The sequence below is a fragment of the Diceros bicornis genome, chromosome 20, assembly GCF_020826845.1.
Source record: "Diceros bicornis minor isolate mBicDic1 chromosome 20, mDicBic1.mat.cur, whole genome shotgun sequence".
NCBI classification, from domain to species: Eukaryota; Metazoa; Chordata; class Mammalia; order Perissodactyla; family Rhinocerotidae; genus Diceros; species Diceros bicornis.
In genome coordinates, this window is record NC_080759.1 from 5,978,845 (window position 1) to 5,998,887 (window position 20,043).

At 51.3% G+C, this 20,043-nt stretch overlaps 1 protein-coding gene across 7 annotated transcripts in view; it reads left to right on the forward strand.

The window, feature by feature from the left end:
* Nucleotides 1-1,136: 1,136 nt before the first annotated feature.
* PGPEP1 (pyroglutamyl-peptidase I) overlaps nucleotides 1,137-20,043 on the forward strand; it is a 29,250-nt gene continuing 10,343 nt past the window's right edge. For 2 of the 7 annotated variants that reach the window (XM_058563772.1, XM_058563774.1), the window contains exons 1-3: nucleotides 1,147-1,224; nucleotides 3,221-3,273; nucleotides 18,680-18,796. In XM_058563772.1, the coding sequence (XP_058419755.1) occupies nucleotides 1,191-1,224; nucleotides 3,221-3,273; nucleotides 18,680-18,796 (204 nt within the window). In that variant the 5' untranslated portion in view covers nucleotides 1,147-1,190. Of the gene's footprint in view, nucleotides 1,225-3,220; nucleotides 5,047-5,614; nucleotides 5,787-6,297; nucleotides 6,349-18,679; nucleotides 18,797-19,786; nucleotides 20,039-20,043 lie in introns of those variants that run through there. The other 5 variants (XM_058563777.1, XM_058563773.1, XM_058563776.1 and 2 more) reach the window with 5 other exon arrangements.

The following is a 20,043-nucleotide window of genomic DNA, read 5'->3' on the forward strand; positions in this document are numbered from 1 at the left end:
CTGTTTTTGGAGGAATTCCGGCCTCTGATTAACTTTGGTGGGGGACCAATTGTGTGCCAGGCACGTAGTGGGTGTAGGGAAATGACTGTAATGGAGCACACTCTCTGCCCTGGGAGTCCTAACCCCTATGTCAGAGGAAATGGGAAACAAACCAGAACAGCAGCGCTTCTACAGTAACGATTTCTGAACATGATTGCTGCTATTAGAGGATGAAACAAGGAAATGAGACGGATCTGCTGGGAGTAGGGGCAGGGAACAGTGTGGATTTCAGCCCGGGGTGGGGGGCAAGGAGGGCCCCAAGAGCTGGTGACAGTCAGGGAGGGCCCCTAGAAGGAGGTGAGCTTCCAGCTGAGCCCTGCAAGAGGAGCAGCAGCTAGGTTTGCATGTTCCAGGCAGCGAGAACAGCGAGTGCAAAGGCCCTGAGGTGGGACTGTGTGAGGCCCTTGGAAGACAGCCAGGGTTGGAGCAGGGTGAGTGTTGGGGAAATGGAGAGACGGGAGGCTGAGGTCTCTGGGGCCACATCGGCCTCCTTGGCAAAATAGGAGCCCGCAGAGAACCTTCGACACCTCCCAACTGTGGGTGCCAGCTTTTCACCTATTTGGTTCCCCCTCAACCTCCTGGCCTGAATGCTGCTTCTGCGACCCCAGGAGGCTCCAGCTGAGTGGCCTTCCGAACCTCGCCCTCCTCAGCCTCAGTTTCCTCATCTGTAAAACGGGGTGAGTAATGGAGCCTTGCTCACAGGGAGGTGCCCCCCCAGATAATTCACAGCAGTGCTCATACAGCAGGCGCGCAGTGAACACTTGCAGAATAAATGGCTCGTCCCCAGCGCCCGACTCAGTGAGTTCAAGCGGCCACACCCTAGAGGACGAGTTGTCCCCATCTTACAGGTGGGGAAACTGAGGCTGGAGGGCGGGGAGCCGGGCGCTCCTGGATCAAGCATCGCATTCGGGGCGCGCACCCAGCGTCCCGGGCCCGGGGGCGCGCACGCCGAGCGGCCGGGGCGGGGCGGGGCGGGGCCGGGGCGGGGCGGGGCGGGGCGGGGCCGGGGCGGGGCGGGGCCGGGGCGGGGCGGGGCCGGGGCCGGGGCGGGGCGGGGCCGGGGCGGGGCCGGGGCGGGGCCGGCGGCCAGAAGGCGGCGGCGGACGCTCCAGAGCCGGCAGCGCGGATCTGAGGCGCAGCCGGAGCGCGCCATGGAGCGGCCCAGGAAGGCGGTGGTGGTGACGGGTACGCGGGCGGCGCGCTGATGGCGGCCGCGGGCAGGGGCGGGGCGGGCGGCCGGAGGCGGCGGGCCGGGAGGGGCGAGCGCTAGAAGTCGTCCCAGGTTTGGACGATGTCACCGCCCGCGGGAGCCCAGCTCGGGCCGCGCCGCCGAGAGAGTGGAGAACGGGGCGCCCCTGTGGCCCCAGTGTCAGGGGTCGGGGCAGGCAGGGGCGTGGGGTCCGGGCAAGTGGCCCGCGCGGAGCAGGCCCCTCTGGCGTCCTTCCTTCCCCGGGTGGGGACATTGACCCTCCGGGCACCTGTCTGTTCTGGCTGCCCGACCGGCGGGCTGGACTGGACTCCTCCTCCCTGGCCCCCCGAGGTCGGGCCTGTCCCCACCCTCGGCCCCAGGGGACAAAGGCCGATTTGCGGGCAGGAAGCGCCTCGCTGACAAATGAACATCATGCCAGCCACTGCTCCGCGAGCCCTGGCTAATGGGGGCTGCTCCCCGCAGGCAAGGACAGGCGGAGGTCGGGGGACCTGAGGTGTGCGGCCGCGCCCCCGCTTCTCCCAGGGACTGTCTCGGTCAAGATCTTATCTGCCCGGGCTGGTGACCCGCCCCGCTTTCACCAACTCCCCGAAACTAACTGAAACGAACTGTTCCTCCTCGCGGAGGCTCCGCCTCAGGGCCACGTGGGTGTCAACTTCCGCCGGCCTCTGCTTGGGGGGGGTCATTTTGACTCTGTCTGCAGGGGTCAGAGTGGGAACTCCAGCTAAGGTTCACACAGGTGTTTTGTGGGCCCAGGAGGATGGGGCTGGTCCTGGAATTCCCAGGAAGATGGAAGAAGCTGCTCACCTGCCTAACAGGTGTGTGTAATTGGGCGGGAATCCCTGCCCCCTGCAGCCCCCCTGTGTATCTGGTTATTTATTACTCTGGTGCTGAGGATGTGGACAGCCACCCGACTGGGCATCTTCCTTGCATGAGCTCATTACATCTTCACTGTTTCCATTTTGCAAAAGGGGAAACTGAGGCTCATAGAGGTCCCCCTGTTTGTAAGTGGCTGAGCTGGGACTCATACTTAGTCTATGCAGGAGGAAGGAGGAAGCGGAGAGGTCCTGACCCTACTGGGGGCCTCTTGCTGTTCCAGGGCACAGCATCCCTCCCAGGGCCTTGACACCACTTGGGACCCTCAGCCCAGCAGGAGTGGCCCACGCTTCCATGGCAGCCTGTCTGGGAGATGTTTATGTTTTAGGCAGGGTGATAGGATGATTAGAAGAGGGAAGCTGTGGACTCTCCCAGGTCTGAGTTCGAATCCCTGCTGTTCCATCTTCTTGCTGTGTGACCTTGGGCAGCTGGCTTTCACCTCTCTGTGCCTCAGTTCCTGCTTCTGTGAAATGGACCCAGGAAACACCCTTGCCTGAAAGGGAATGCAGTGAGGCTGAATGCCACCGTGCACGCAGACCACTTAGCACATCCTCCGGTAACTGTCTCTGTTTGTAAGGGGGCCTGGAGTTTGAGCAAGTGGAGAGGAGGGTGGTGGGATTGTGTCCGGACAGCCTGGCCTCGGAGATACCCACATGCATCCCTCGAGGTCATTCCTCATTCAGTGGTGATTCACGGAATGCCTACGGCCCCGCATTTCCAGAGTTGGGAGAGGCCCCACACAGACAGTGATAAAATAATTGTAGGTTGGGTCAAGGATAGTGGAAGAATCGAGAAGGGAACAGGCCAGCCTTTTCTGGGGTAAAAGGAGGCCACTGGCCCCTTGCCCGGCAGGAAGGTCAGGTGAAGGTGAGGACAAGCACGGACCCACAGCTTCAGTTAGGAGCAGACAAGTGTGCTGGGGGGCTCTGAAGGGCCACTGGGTGTGCCCCAGCACTCGGGACCAGGCACTGACGTTGTCCTGGGTGGCAGCTGCTCCCTCAGCTCCCTGCTCCGTCCTCGGGTGGAGGTCGCGGCCTGGCCCTGGGCAGGCTGGGAAGGGCCACTCTGAGTGACACGCTGCCCTTGCTGTTTCCTCAGGGTTTGGCCCTTTTGGGGAACACACGGTGAACGCCAGCTGGATTGCAGTCCAGGTAACTCGAATCAGGAGGGCAGGGATCCGGCTCCGGCCTGGGCTCCCCTGGAAATATTTGGCACCAAAGAGAAGAAGGCATCTCCAAGGACATCTCCTGTGAAGCTTCCTGTGAAGCACTGAAGTCTGATGTCGGCATCTCCCCAGAGTGTAGCCACCATAGCCAGTGTTTGTTGAGTGCCAGCTCTGTGCTCTGAATTTGCCTAACCACCCTCGCAGGATTAGGAGCAGTTATTCTTGTGCCCACTTTATGGATGTGGAAACTGAGGCACGGAGAGAGTGTTCTGAGGTCACACAGCCAGGAAACAGAAGTGGCATTGCCTCAGAAGTGTCCCATGCCCCAGCCAGGTTTGGGGGGACCAGGCAGGGATACTGGGGGATGTATTAACCTTGTAGAGGGGGTTTAGTGACCCTCATTGCTGCCTTTTGGCGGCTGGGGGAGAAGAAGGCTGCATATTGGGGGGGAGGGGGAGGATCTTTACCGCTGTCCTGAGCAGGGTGTCCACCTGCAAAGCCTTCCAGTTTCTTTGTCAGATGGGGCATTTGGAGGGACAGACTGGGAACAATGGGTGGAGAGAAACGTTTTCTCCTGTGTAAATCAGATCTGCAGAGACCGGAGCCGAACTCACGTTAATCTGAGCCCATTAGCCGCTTGATTTAAAGCATCCCCTGCTTTCCACTGCAGAGCCCTGAATTTGGAGAAAAATCCAAGTTGACACCTCAACATGTCACCCATATTTGCCCCCTCCTTGTTATCACCTCTACTCCAGACCTCAAAGTCTTCGCCGCTTTCCTTTTTTTTTTTTTTTTTTTTTCCAATTTTCACCCCACTTTGCAAGCGGGCCAGAGGGCCGGGTCCCGGGACCCTGCAGATGGGCGCGTGTCCGAGGCGCTGCTGCAGTGCCCGCACCCCAGAGCCCCAGACAAAAAGGAAGCAGCGCGTTTCTGAGGACGTGTGTGTCTGGCTTTGTGGGAGCTTCAGACAGCAGCCTTCACGGGGCTGAGTGGACACAAAGCCGTGTGTCTGAATTCCTGGGCCCCAGACACTATGATCTGCATCTAAATAGGAGAAAAATCAATTAAACAATCTTTGGAAATCCCTGCGAGCTTTGGGACGCGTCAGCGGAGGAGAGCAGCTTTTCATCATGCTGCCGGAGGGGAGATGTCTCTTAGATTTTAGTCGCCCATCTCTCCAGACCTCTGAAGACCTTCAACTTCTTCCTCAAGTTACGAAACAAGAAGAGAGGATCCTCCACCATTCTGCAGCTAAGGACGCCAACCTCCCCAGATCTGATTGTTTCCGTTTTTAAGAAAACGGGAGGCGCACGTACATCCTGCGCGGAGCTCAGGAATTTTGCGCATGTGCACCTTCGCATCACCCGCGTCCAGATCGCGATCTAGAACATTCCTAGCCCTTCCCCGTTGTTCCTGGCTGCAGAAGCCCCTTGTGCTCCTTCCAAGCCTCCCACCCCCAGGTGTAAACCTTTCTGCCAACTCGATCGCTGCCATAGGTGTTTCACCTGTTCTAGAACTTGGCGTCCGAGGAGTGGCGCTCGGGCGGGTGCCGTCTGCAGGGGCCGCCGCGGTTGCTCGGTGCTCTTTAGCTGCCCTGGATGAAACCAATTTGCCCGTGAAAAGGGTGTAGCCATTGGATGGATCGAATCCATCCCTCAAGAAAATAGCCTCGGAGCGTTCCTGGTGTGCTCCGGGACGGGTGGCAGGAGGAGTTGATGTGTGTCACCTCAGGCTGAAGATGAGTGTTTTGTTCCGCAGAGTGAGTAGTGGTTACTTCCTGTCCCAACTGACTTTTCAGAAGTTGTCATCTGTGGAAGGAAGCCCTCCTCCTCTCCAGGACAGCTACCTTCTGTCTTCATCTCTTTGTCTCTTTTCTGCCTGTTTCTCTCTTTCAGTTTCTCTTGGCTTCTCTGGGTCTCTCGCAATCTGTCTCTCTCTCTCCTCCTCTTTCCATCTCTCTCTCCATCTCTGCATTTCCTCTGTCTCTCTCCCTTCTGTCTCTGTCTCTCTCGCTGTTTCTCTTGGCCTCTCTGAAAGTCTCTTGGGCTCTCCCCATCTCTCTCCTTCTATCTCCCTTCTTTTGCCATCTTTCTCTCTGCATCTCTAGGTGTCTCTCTTCTCTTTTATCTGACCCATCATGCCCTGAGTGAACCTGTGCCCCAGCGAAGAGTGAACTGGTTCCCACCGGCCACAATTGGAAGGTGGGAGTTCTGGGATGGAGGGGCGACCCCCACCCCTTCCTATTTCCCCAGGACAGCGCTGCTCCTCGGCACCTCTCACAGGAGGGACTGTTTTTTGCGTGTCTCATGATGTCTCGTCTCCCTCAGGTCTTGGGTGGTGGGTGTGCGGTGCTGCAGGTCTCTTCCTAGAAGACCCAGGTGGATGTCGAGGGGCGGGACCCCCTTGGCTCAGGGCCATCCGGAGCATTCCCTGCCCTATCAGGGTGAGGAGGAGCCGAGTCACAGGTCCTGGTGACACCAAGGGACAATTACTGCCACAGTGAGTCTAGACAGACCTGCTAAGGATATTAACCGGAGAACAAAAGGGGTCTTTGTTGTGGGGTCAAGGGAATCAGTCAGATGCGGCCTCGCGGTGGGGTCTTGTCAGGTAGACGGGGTGTAGACAATGCGCCGTCTGGGGCGCCTGAGCCCCATTCCTTTCACGGTGTGTGCTTGGTGGCTGCGCTCGCTGCAAAGTGTCATGGGACTTGGGGTGCACTGTCACCCCCCAGGGAAACAGGCTGGCCCTGTTGGAACAGCAAGTGTTCAGAGGCAAGGAATTGAGCTAGATTACAGGCCCCCCCTTCTCGTAAATCCAAATGAACTTGATAGCCGCTCCTCCCTCTGTTACGCTTTTGCAGAGTTGGGGAATAGTTTGCAAAAAGTGACACGTACACTTTTTCAGTGCCCCCATCACTTCGGTGAAAAGTATTTATGCCCGTGTCACCAATACTTGGGTCAAGATAAGGTTTCCGTCAACCCAGGATGTTCCCTCATGCCTCCTTCCCCAGCACTCCCTGTCCTGCCCGGAGCTGCTGCTGTCCTGAGCTCAGGCACCATAGGTGAGTTTTGCCTGGGCTCGAGCTGCGAATGAGTGGACGGCACAGCCTCTGTGTCCTCCGCGTGCTGGTGGCTTTTGCTCTTTTGTGTTGGTTTGGGGGCAACTGGCTCTTTTCCTGACTCACGCCCTCCTCTCATTAACACTGGCATTCAGGAGGCTTTGGGGTTTGCTCTCTGAGAATAAAGCAGCAGAGACACTCCTGTCGGGGTCTTTGGCGAATACTTGGACGCCTTGCTGTGGGGATGCTGGCCATGGGGTGTGTGTGTGTCTTTGATGCTGGTTTTCTTTTCTTTTCTTTTTTTTTTTTTTTTGAGGAAGATCAGCCCTGAGCTAACATCCAATGCCAATCCTCCTCTTTTTGCTGAGGAAGACTGGCTCTGAGCTAATATCCGTGCCCATCTTCCTCTACTTTATGTGGGACGCCGCCACAGCATGGCCTGATAAGTGGTGCGTCGGTGCACGCCCGGGATCCAAACCTGGGTCACCAGCAGCAGAGCATGCGCACTTAACTGCTATGCCGTGGGGCTGGCCCTGATGCTGGTTTTCTTAGTCTATATTTTTCCCCCAGTTGGGTCAAGAGGAGCAAAGGTTGGGTCAAGAAGGGGACTCACGTTGTGGCTCCCTGGTGACGCCAACTCATTTCCTATCACTAAGCGTCAACATGGGCGAGTGGCCATCCCACTAATGGAGAGGACCCACGGGGAGGGTCTGCCGCCTGCACCGGGCATCCAGGCTGGGCACATCCTGTGTCATAGTGGCCACTGGAGGGTTACTGTGCCCCATAGAGGGTCCCTTGGGTCGGTTACTAATCAGGTTAGCAGCATCCTCGGTGCCCCTGCCCAGGGAGGTGATGCCACCAAATTGACTTGCCTGGGCTTGTCCTCACTCAGCCTGAGAGGCAGATGCTTTTAATTCCTGACCTTTCAACATATTTTCTGTTGCCAGAAAGGGCTGCTGGGTTCATGGTAAAAAGATGCCAGGGGCAGGAAAATTTCAAGCAGCCGGGGACAGGAGGGTGAGAAAAAGTGGGGTGGTGGTTGGTAGGCTGTAAAGATGGATGCCATTATTCACCTCATGCTGAGATGAGGCCTTTGCTGGAGACCTCTCCTCCTGGCCCTGGGGGAGAGGAAGCAGCCATCTTTATCCCCATTCAAGTTTTTTAAAAATTTGACAAGTTATGAGAATAGTCCTAACAAGTCCTTTCTCCATTTTCCTCAAATGTTAATATTATATAACAATTGCTCTTTCTCTGTAGATAAATAGGTAGGTAGGTAGATAAATATAATTTAATAATTTTTTTCTTGACTTCTAAGTCATGTTTTTATTGTAGTAAAATATACATCACATAAAACTTTCCATTATAGCCATTTTTTAGTGTACAGTTCGATGGCGTTAAGTACATTCACATTGTTGTGGAACCATCCCCACTATCCATTTCCAGAACTTTCTCATCTTCCCAAACTGAACCTCTGTCCCCCCACTTTTTCTTTCTGTGAGGAAGATCAGCCCTGAGCTAACGTCCATGCCAATCCTCCTCTTTTTGCTGAGGAAGACTGGCTCTGAGCTAACATCTATTGCCAATCCTCCTCCTTTTTTTTTCCCCAAAGCCCCAGTAGATAGTTGTATGTCATAGCTGTACATCCTTCTAGTTGCTGTATGTGGGATGCGGCCTCAGCATGACCGGAGAAGCGGTGCGTCGGTGCGCGCCCGGGATCCGAACCTGGGCTGCCAGTAGCAGAGCGCGTGCACTTAACCACTAAGCCACGGGGCTGGCCCTCTGTCCCCTTTATTCACTAACTCCCCTCCCCCTCCTCCAGCCCCTGGCACCCACCATCCTACTTTCTGTCTCTGTGAATCTGACTCCTCTAGGGACCTCATAGAAATGGAATCATACAGTATTTGTTCTTTTGTTTCTGGCTTGTTTCATTCAGCATGTCCTCATGGTTCATACATGTAGCATGTGTCAGAATTTCCTTCCTCTTAATATTCTGTTGCATGTATATACCACGTTTTACTTATCCATTCATCAGCTGATGGACACTTGGGTTGCTTCTACATTTCAGCTATTGTGGATAACGCTGCTATGAACATGGGTGTGCAAATATCTCTTCAAGACCTTGATTTCAATTCTTGTGACTGTACACCCAGAAGTGGAATTGCTGGATCATATGATAATTCTGTTTAATATTTTGAGGAACTGTCATACTCTGAGTCATTTAAGAGTCGGTTGCAGACATGATACCCTTGCACCCCTGAATAAGTAACTGTGTGTTTCCTAAAACACAGCCTCAGCACTTAAAAATCAGGCTTATTTAACATTAATAAAATTTTGTAATCTATAGCCCTTATTCAGATTTTGTCAATCATCCTATTACCATCCTTCATGGCAAAAGAAAATTCCGGATCATGCATTCAGTTCAGTTGTCCCGTCTCTTTAATCCTCTGTAACCTGGAAAGTTCCTCAGTCTTACATTGTGTCTCTCAGCATGACACATTTGCTGAGAGCCGCTCAGTCCTTTGTAGAATGTCCCTCAGTTTGGTTTCTCCTGTTCCCTCATGATTAGACCAAGGCAATGTGTTTGGGCGGGAATCCCACAGAAGCGATGTTGTTCTCAGTGCGTCCTATCAGGAGGCACCAGATGTTGGTGAGTCTCCTGCTGGTATGTTGACTTTGGTCACTTGCTAAGAGTGAGGTCTGGTGAATGTCTCCCCTGCAAAGTTACTGTCTTGCCCCTTGTAATTAAGAAGTATCCTGTAGAGAGATACTTTGTGACCATAGAAACACTTCTCAGACTCCCACCCATTCCTGGTAGCGTCTCCTGGTGAGTCTCGCCTCAATCAGTTATTATTTTAGTCAGATGGTTGTCAAATGGTGGTTTTCTAATTCTTTCTTTCCTTTGACACTTTACGACCTTCTCTATGGAGTCTATTTGTATCCCTGTGGACTCATGGATACTTACTATTCTCACTAGGCGAAAATCTTACTCTCTTTCTTTATTTTGATGTTCAAATTGTCCCAAATTTGGCCAGTGCCAACCCCATCAGCCTGGCCCCTGTGTCCTTCTGCCATGTCCCCATCATTCTTTGAGCACATCCTTTATGGTTCTAGGTTCATTTTTTATAAGTAACCTTTTCATTTCAGAGTAATTTTAGATTTACAGAAAAATTGCAAAGGTAATACAAAGAGTTCCCATATGCCCGTCACTCAGTTTCCCCTGATGTTAACATCTTACATAACTACATGTCTCAAAATGAAGAAACCCACGTTGGTCCATTACTCTTAACTGAATTCCAGACTTTATTCAGGTTTCACGAGTTTTCCCATTAATGTCCTTTTTCTGTTCCAGGATCTCATCCAGGATCCATCACTACACTTAGCATCTTTTTTTTCTGATGTCTGCCTGAGTGTTGGATGTCAGATGCTTTGTATTCCTTGTTTTTAATTGAGATATAATTTTATTGATATAATCACATACCATAATATTCACTCTTTTTAAGTGTATAATTTAGTGGTTTTTAGTATATTCACAGAGTTGTACAACCATTGCCTCTATCTAATTCCAGAAAATTTTCATCACCCCAAAAAGAAACCCCATACCCATTAACTGTCACTCCTCATTTCTCCTTTTTCCTGATAACCAGTAATCAGGGTTATCAGCCCCTGATAACCATTAATTTACCTTCAGTCTCTAGGGATTTATCTATTCTGGACATTTTATAGAAATGGAATCCTACATGTGTGGCCTTTTGTGTCTGGGTTCTTCCACTGAGCATCATGGTTTTGAGGTCCCTCCATGTGGTATCGTGTGTCAGTGTTACATTACTTTTGATGGCTGAATAATATTCCATTGTATGGGTGGACCACATTTTGATTATCCATTCATTAGTTGATGGGCATTTGGGTTGTTTCCACCTTTGGTTATTATGAATAATGTTGCTATGGACATTCACATACAAGTTTTTGTGTGGGTGTAGGTGTTCATTTCTCTTAGATATACATATACCTAGGAGCACATTTAAGGTCGGCTGGGCTAAGCTGTGATGTTCCGTATGTTAGGTGTATTAAATGCATTTTCGATTTACGATATTTTCAACTTACAATGGTTTTATCCCGGAACTCCATCATAAGTTGAGGACGAGCTGTAGCTCTTTTTGTCTTTAGTCTGAGGGCAAAGAGTCCAAACACAGTGTTTGAAAAAGTTACTTGAGATAGTTTGAAAAGGAATAACTTAAAAACATTTTTGGAGAAAAAGAGAAGTGCTATACATTATTTTTGAAATATTTCATATATGGAAAGAATATATATGTACATATACACTATATAGGACAAACTGTAAAATTATGGTGGTTATGTATTTAATATAATGGGTTTTAGACAAAACATAAGTATGAACTATATAACTTCATGGATATTGTCACTAAGGGTGAGGCTTAATTTATTTAAGGGAAGCAATTAGGTGAATGAGTTTGAGGGAAATATTATGTAAATGTTAGCTCCAATGGGGAGACGGAGATGGACACCCCAGGACCTCCAGCCTGGGGCTTGGGGAAAGCTGTTCTCCACCTCCAAGCTCATGACATTCTGGAAAACTCATGTTTCTTAAAAATGAAAAATTTGGGGCCAGCACCAGTGGCCTGGTGGTTAGGTTCAGCATGCTCCGCTTTGGCAGCCCAGGTTTGGTTCCCGGGCATGAGACCTACACCACTTGTCCGTCAGTGGCCATGCTGTGGTGGCGGCTCACATACAGAATGAGGAAGATTGGCAGCGGGTGTTAGCTCAGGCGAATCTTCCTCAGCAAAAGAAAAAAAAAAGAAAAGTTTGTGCTCCCCTATTTTCCCACATGTTCAAGATCCTGATGAAGGCGGGGCCGGCCATGTGGCATAGCGGTTAAGTGCGCACGCTCCGCTGTGGCGGCCCAGGTTTGGATCCCGGGCGCGCACCGACCCACTGCTTGTCAGGCCACGCTGTGGTGGTTTCCCACATAAAGTGGAGGACGATGGGCATGGATGTTGGCTCAGGGCCAGTCTTCTCAGCAAAAAGAGGAAGATTGGCGTGGATGTTAGCTCAGGGCTGGTCTTCCTCACACACACACGCAAAAAAATCCTGATGAAGGGACAGGACTAATTATTGGAGTGAGCAGAGGAGGACCCCAGATTGTCTGCCTTCACACATCCAGGCCCTTCCTCCTGGCCAGGCTGTTGTGAGTTTGAAATTCCTGCAAATTGTGTGTGTGTGGAGGGCATGGAAGTGGGTGTTTACTCTGTAGAGTTTAGATTTCCCATCGGGATGGGGAGAAATGGCAGGGAGAGGAATTCCAGAAAGTTCTGGAGGATTTAAAATGGGAATCTGAATAGTTCCAGCTTTCAACAAATGCAGAAGTAGAGCTGGCAAAGAGTCAAACTGAAGCTCCAAGGGGGAGTCGGGCGCAGGGAGCAGCGTGCTCAGCTTCTGGGCCCAGGGCAGAAGCCGGGGCCGCTGTGCTAACAGGCTGTGTCCTGTTAGCAGGCTCCTGAGAGCTCCTGGGGTTGGCACAATAGCAGATGCCTTCAGTGCCCGTGCTCAGGAAGCCCTCCAAAGGTCAGGCGAGTAATACAGACCGTAGCTTCCTGCTTTTCTATTTTTAATTAAAATTTTGATAAAATATACATAAATTTAAATTTTAACCTTTTACCCAGGTTTAAGTGTACAGTTCAATGGCATTAAATACATTCACACTGTTGTGCAACCATCTCCAACATCCATCTCCAGAACTTTTTCATCTTCCCAAACTGAAACCCTGTCCCCATTAAACACTCACTCCCCTCCCCCTCCCCCAGCCCCGACCATTCTTTCTGTCGCTGTGAGTCTGACCCCTCTAGGGACCTCATATAATTGGAATCATACAGTATTTGTCCTTTTGTGACTGGCTTATTTCGCTGAACATAACGTCCTCAAGGTTCATCCATGTTGTAGCAGATGTCAGAATTTCCTTCCTTTTTAAGGCTGAATAATGTTCCATTGGTAGATGGACCACGTTGTGTTTATCCCTTCATCCATCGGTGGACACTTGTGTTGCTTCCACCTTTTGGCTGTTTGAATGATGCTGCTGTGAACATGGGTGTGCAAATATCTGTTCAAGTCCTTGCTTTCAATTCTTTCGACCCAAAAGTAGAGTTGCTGGATCATATGGTCATTCTATGTTTAACTTGCTGAGAAACTGCCAGACTGTTTTCCACAGTGGCTGCCCCAGTTTACATTCCCACCACTAGTGCACGAGGGCTCCAGTTTCTCCACAGTCACAGCAACAGTTTTGTTTTTTTTTCATAATAGCTACCCTAGTGGGTATGAAGTGGTATCACATTGTGGCATTGATTTGCATTTCCTTAATGACTAATAATATTGAGCATCTTTTCATGTGCTTATTGGCTATTTGCATATCTTCTTTGGAGAAATGTCTATTCAAGTCCTTTACCCATTTTAAAAATTGGGTGGTTAGTTGTTTTGTTATTGAGTTGTACATGTTGTTTATGTATTCTGGATGTCAATCCTTTGTCAGATTCATGATTTAGCAACATTTTCTCCCATTCAGTGGGCTGTCTGCACTCTGTTGATTGTGTTCTTTGATGCAGAAAAGTTTTTCATTTTGATGAAGTCTAATTTCTCAATTTTTATTGCTTGTGCTTTTGGTGTCATTGAATTTTGTTTTTAAGAGAGGGAAGAGCTCAGTGGGTCTCCTCTTGGGGATTAGGGGAAGATTCATTTATAAACCGTAAAGTTGTTCCCCTGCCTCTAGGATGTACTCGGTCTGAGGTCAGAAAAGGAGGCTTTGGTGTGCCGGTGTTATTCTCTAGTGAATGTGTGCTGAGCTGGCACTGAGCACGCCACTTCTTAGCGTTTATGCCTCACAGCTGGGTGTGAGAATGCACACAAGAATGTGCAGCGTGGCTCATCACTGAGGAAAATTGGAAACCCCTTAAATGTTCTAATATGGGGGAATGTTTAAGTCCGCGGCAGCCAGTTTCTGAGGTGGAATATTATGCATCAGGGAAAAGGGAAGGAAGAAGATCTACACGTAACAATGTAGCTAGATCTCTGAAACAAACTGCTGAGTGGAGAGAACACAGTTGCAGAAGGATAAAATTGATGGAAAAATAAACACTGTGTGTTTTCTAAGGTGTGTATAAGAGATGGAAATAGGTCTGCAGGGATGTGTGTGCTGTTAACAGTGGTTCCCCCTGAAAAGTGAGGATAGGACCCAGACTCCAGGTAGCGGGGCAGGCTTCAAACTTGATCCGTCTGGCTTTTTAAGAATATAGTAACTGGGGCCGGCCCCGTGGCTTAGCGGTTAAGTGCGTGCGCTCCGCTACTGGCGGCCCGGGTTCGGATCCCGGGCGCGCACCAATGCACTGCTTCTCCGGCCATGCTGAGGCCGTGTCCGTCGTACAGCAACTAGAAGGATGTGCAACTATGACATACAACTATCTACTGGGGCTTTGCGGGGGAAAAAGGAGGAGGATTGGCAATAGATGTTAGCTCAGAGCCGGTCTTCCTCAGCAAAAAGAGGAGGATTAGCACGGATGTTAGCTCACGGCTGATCTTCCTCACCAAAAAAAAAAAAAGGATATAGTAACTGTTTGAATGTCCTTATGTACTAGTTCTACCCTCTGTGTTGTTTCTGGGCCAGCTTCTATTGATTGATTTTCTCTTCATTGTGGGTGGTATTTTTCTGTTTCTTTGCAAGCCTAGTAAGTTTCAGTTGGTTGCCCCCTGAATTTTACCTTGTGGCAAGCTGGATACTTTTGTATTTCCTCTAAATGTTCTTGAGCTTTCTTCTGGGATACAGGTAAGTTACTGGAAACAGTTTGATCCTTTTGAGGCTTGCTGTTAAGTTTCGTTAGGCTGGACTAGTGCAGTGTTTATTCTTGGGCTGATTTTTCCCCATGTCCTTATGAAGTTTTCCACTCTGGATGGTGAGAACACCAAGTATTCCCAGCCCTGTGTGAGTTCTGAGGGGCGTTCCCTCTGCTCCTGTCAGGTGGCTCTACCCCTGGCCTCAGCACGCATGTGTGCCTGTCCGTCCTCAGACCCTTGAAGATCTCTGGATCAATATCTATCTATCTACCTACACACCTACCTACCTACTTACCTACCTAATCTCTCTCTCGCCCTCCCTCCCTTCCCTTTCCCTCTCCCCTCCCCCTCCCCATCTGCTCTCCAGGACTCCACCCTCCAAACTGTAGCCTTCTTACTGTTTTCAGAACCTCAGCTTTGACTCCTCAACTCATTGTCTGAAAACTTATTTTATATATTTTGTCTTTTGTTTTAATTGTTCCAGACAGGAGGGTAAATCTGATTCCTGTGGCTGCATTTTAGCCAGAAGTCACTTTGGTTTCTTTTAAAGGAAGCACTTTGATATTTTAAAATAGTTTAACATGTTTTGAGCCCTTATTAGACCCTATGCCTTTCATGTGTATTGTTTCGTTTTTCCTTCCTGTGACATGGGTACTATTGGGGTTTTTTTGTTGTTCTTGTTGTTTTTTGTGAGGAGATTGGCCCTGAGCTAACATCTGCCAATCCTCCTCTTTTTGCTGAGGAAGACTGGCCCTGGGCTAACATCCGTGCCCATCTTCCTCCACTTTATATGGGACGCCGCCACAGCATGGCTTGCCAAGCAGTGCGTCGGGGCACGCCTGGGATCAGAACCGGTGAACCCTGGGCTGCCGCAGCGGAGCGCGTGCATTTAACCGCTTGCGCCACCGGGCCAGCCCCTGGGTACTACTGTTAATCCCACTTGCAGATGAGGGAACTCAGGCACAGAGAGAGTGAGTGACTTGCCCAAGGTCACCCAGCCAGTGAGTGTGGGGAGGAAGGAACAAACCTGTTCACCAGCTCTGGAGGCTATGCCCCTGACTCCTACCCTCCACCATCCATGCAATTAAGAGCTATTTTTTTCTTTTCTCTCTCTCTCTTTAAGATGAAACTTACATAACTAAAATTATTTTAAATTCAGTGGCATTTATGACATTCACAGTGTTGTGCAACCATGTCCGTCTGGTTCCAGAGCATTTTCCTCACTCCAAAGGAAATGTTGTGCCCGTTAGCAGTCACTCCCTATTCCTGCCTCCCCCAGCCTCTGGCAAGGAGCAGTCTGCTGTCTGTCTCTATGGATTTGCCTGTTCTGGACATTTCAGATAAAGGGAATCATACAGCATGAGGCCTTTTGTGTCTGGCTTCTTTCACTCAGCATAATGTTTTCAAGGTTTATCCATGAATCTTGTGATACTGAACCTCTTAATCTCAAATTTGTGTGCCTGGTGCACAATAAGCCAATCACTGAGACACGTGCTTGGAGATGGAGAAAGGTTTATTCAAATTGGCCAAAATGAGAAGGTGGGAGGATAGGTTCTCTCAAATCCTCCTCAATGAAAGAAGGAAGCAGGGGGTCTTTTTAGAGCTAAGGGGCTGGGGGGAAGGAGTTTCAGAGAAACCAAGGGGAAACCTGAGTTTCTTTCACTCCAGATAAGCCCTTGGGCAACCAGACTTCTGGGCAGCTGGGGAGGTTATCTGGTGGTCATAACTTCCTTAAAGGCATTATTTTTCTTCTGCAAAACAAGCTTATAAATCCTGTGACCCTTGAGTCACCCCTCAGGTTAAACAAGAAAACAGCAAATTAACAAGATTAACTTCATCTGTGTCTGGTAGCATGTAGCAGCACTTCATTCCTCTTTATGGCTGAATAATATTCCATTGTGTGGATGGACCGCATTCTGTTTATTTATCCTTTTATCCATTGAGGGACACTTGGCTGTCTCTACCTGTTGGCTATTGTGAATAATGAGGAGCTGCTTTTAACTGGAGGACAGGGTGAAAAGGAAAGAGGGGTCGCAGGCAGCAGCTAGTCCAAACCACCATTTGCAGTCAGGGAGGTCGAGGTGCCTGCGGGAGGGTCTGGTGCACACCCAGCGTCACGTGGGTGTGCGTTCTCAGTCTAAGCTTGAGCTGCTCAGATGGCATTCACAAGCTCCTGCTGTGTGCACGTCCTGCACCGTGGCAAGGACATCAACCCATGGGGCCGAGAGAGTGTGTAAAGAGGGCTGGGCATCGGAGGGTCTTCTTGGGAGGCTGAGACATGAAGGCTGAGGAGGAGTCGACTGACCAGAAAGCGAGAGGAAGAGCATTCCAAGCAGAGGGAACAGCCAGTGCAAAGGCCCCGAGGCAGGAGTGAGCCTGATGTGTGGGAGGCCGTATGACTGGAGAGGAGTAAGCAAAGGGGGATGAAAGGAGAGGAGGGCAAGGAGGTCGGCGGGTCCGGACTCCGCAGGGCCTGGTGGGCCGTGGTGGGAGGTGGGGTTTTATTCTGAGCATGTAGGGAGCCACAGCAGGGCGGGAGCAGGGAAAGGGTGTGATGTGATTTTAGATTCTGCCTTGGAGGCAGGAGGCTGGGCAGTGTGGGGCGGGAGATGGTCGGGTCTGGTATGCCAAAAAATGAACTTGCCAAGCAAGACTCCAGTGTATCCAGCAAACCACAAGCAAACGGTGGCCTGTGTGTGTTGGCGTGGTTGTTCAAAGAAACTGGGCCGGAAGCGCAGCGAGCAGACGCCGGGCGCACGTGTATGATATCGGCGGCGTGGGAGCAGGGATCACAGAGGGAAGGCCACTAGCGCTTCTTGGAGTTTGACGGCCTGCGGGCAGTGCAGTCAAGTGGGAATCGCCTGTGCGCTGTCCGGCTCTCTGCCTGCCGCATCTCCGGGTCCTGAAGCCCTGTGAAGAGTGTCCTCTCCCTCCCGCTGCACAGTCGGGGAAGTTGAAGCTCAGTTGAAAAGGGATCATGAATGACCGAGAAAAATGATTGTGGGAGAAATAAAATAGTTTACAGAGTTTTCTCCTTAGCATATTTCAGATGTTTCATAGTCGGTTTCGCCTGTGTCGGGGCAGCAGGTTTGCACTCTGCCTTCCCTGTCCAGCCGTGGGATTTCTCGAGGGGCCCTTCCTGATCGCACGTGTCACCGGGCTTGGCGAGAGGGACAGGGCCCCGGTTCTCAGTGTTGGTGTTGGAGACCCCTCACCCCCACAGGCCCCACCTACCGCCCAGGGGTTCTCGTCTCCGGGTGACCTGGACGCATCCTCTTTGGGGAGCACTTTGGAGTTATCTGTTGGTGAGGAGGGGCCTGCCTTCCAGGCGTCGGATACTCCAGAGGAAGTGCGTGGACTGGGCGCAGAGTGGGGACAGCATGGACAGCCAAGTCAAGGCCACCGGATAAAGAAATCCTGCAGCTGCTGCAAGAGATGCAAGCGCTCGCCAGGGAAGCTCAGCGAGGCCAGAGACGACATCCCCGCCTGGCCCCCGGAACTCTAACAGCGCGGGGCGTCCTCAGGCCGCTGCTCGGGAGCTGAGAATGTGGCACAGCCCTGCCGGTGACCATTGTTCCGAGTACTAATTTTACTATGAAAAATGCTCAGGTTTTCTGTTGAGCCGAAACCTTCGTCCCCAGACAGGTGCCAGGATTGGTGAGAGCACTGTTCTTCCAGCAGAGTTGGTTCTGGGCCTGCTGCGCGCTGTGCCTTGGGCTGGCTGGGGAAGGAGGCCTGGTTGTGGGCTCTGCCTGCAAGGAGCTAACAGGCGGGTCCTTAGCGGACCGCACTGAGAATCCGGGGAAAGCCTTGACATTTCCCCAGAAAAGTGCAGACACTTTTCCCCAGAAAAGTTCACGGTCCATTTTTGTGCATAATTCATGATATCCTAAAACCCTCTTGTGCCCGAGACGGTTAGAGGCTCCTCAAGGAGCTGGGCCCCTCTGTAAATGGATACTGAGACCCTGCCATGTACCATGTACCAAGTCTATAAACAGTTCTTCTCAGGTATGACAAGGGGGAAAAGGTAATAACCAACAACAGCAGCAGTAGTAGTGGCGTAGCCAACATGATTTGAGCACTTAGAATGTGCCGAGCATTGCTTGGAGTGCTTAGTGTGAATTCTTTCATTTAATTCTTATAACCATCTTGTGAGGTGAGTACTTTCTCATCCCCATTTTGCAGATGAGAAAACTGAGGCTCAGAGAGGTTAAGTAACTTGCCCAAGGTCACATGGGCAGGGCTCAAACCCGGGAGCCTTGCTCCAGAGGCCACAGCGTCACACCATGGCCCATGGAGATGCAGAGAGAGTTCGAGACAAGTGGGAGGGGAAGGGACGCAGAGGAGCTCTGGGGTAGGCCAGCACACATGCCTTCTGGCTCTGCTCGGGGAGTCGAGAGCTTCCCTGTTCTCTGAGGATGAGTCAGTTTATCCCCGGGGAGCACACTATCCCCGCAGCCCTCACCTACTGCCATGACACTCCCTCTCCTCTCGCTTCCAGGAGCTGGAGAAGCTGGGGCTTGGCGACAGCGTGGACCTGCATGTGTATGAGATTCCAGTTGAGTACAAGACTGTCCAGAGGCTCATCCCCGCCCTGTGGGAGAAGCACAGCCCACAGGTGAGTGGGGCGGAAGTAGGTGCTTCCTCATCAGGACCTGCAGGTGGGCGGCCCACACGTGGATGATTTGTCTGGCTTTGTTCCTGCTCCAGTCACATGGCTAATGCCATGGCCTTATCCCCCAAAGGGACACACTTTCCTGGTTACCCTTAGAGGTAAGGGAGGAAGGCAAATGTCTGGAACTTCACAGAGCCTGGCTCTGTTCCACTGGAGTTCTGTATCAGTTACGACATGTTTGGTTATAAGTGACAGTCAAAACACACCTCAACCCAGCTTGAGCACAAACGTTTGTGTGCTTCAGGCATAGCTTGATCCAGGCACTCACCTAGTCAGCATCCTCTCATGGCTACTCTGCTTTGCTTTGCGTTTTGCTCTTGCTTTGGCAAAGGTAGGTGGCTGCTGGCTGATATCCTCCCAATTCAGCCCCTCAACAGAAAGAGAACATCTTTCCTCCAAATAGTTCCCCAAAGTCCAGGGCTGACTCTCACTGGCCAGCTTGGATCACGTGCCAGTCCCTGACCTGATCACTGTGGCTGGTGGGGAAGAAGAAATGCTCTGATTTGTGAGGCCTGTGTCACATGCCCACTCTAGTGGCCATGGGGTGGTGTCACCTCTCTCCAGACCTTGTGGAATGAGAACAGGGAGTGGACGTTTCCACCAAGGGAAAAAGGTGTGGGAGGGAGCTTCGGCTGTTCCCAGACTCGGTGGAACGGAGGCCGGGCAGGCAGGAACCACACCCTCCCACCACAGGTACATGAGGTCCGGCCAAGACCGTGGCTCAGGGGTCAGGAGCGAGAGCCACCGGGGAACTTACCTGGGCTGGCGGCTCTGCTGGTGAGGTCCTGGTCCCCTGCGGGGGCCCCACCCAGCTGCCCGCCCCAGCCTCTGTTTTGGATTCTCCAGGGCTGGCCAGAGGAATCTTCCTTTCTAACGAACTCTCCTGTCGCATCTCAAGTGGAATTTGCCCCTTTTCACAGATGAGGACCTGGAGGCTTAGCGAGGTGTTGCTGAAGGTTCTGCCAGTGGACTTTTTCTTCTGCTGCAGCTATGCAGTCCTGCCTGATTCTAGTTTTTTTTTAAAAAAAACAACGAACCCTAATGCATGAACATCTTTTAAAAACATTTCACACCATATGGAAAGGGATAAAGAAAAAGGATTTTGGAGTCAGGCTGCTGCTGACGAGCTGTGAGGTCTCAGGCAAACTCCCTGGGCTCCCGTGCCTCAGTTTCCTCCTGTGACAGGTGGG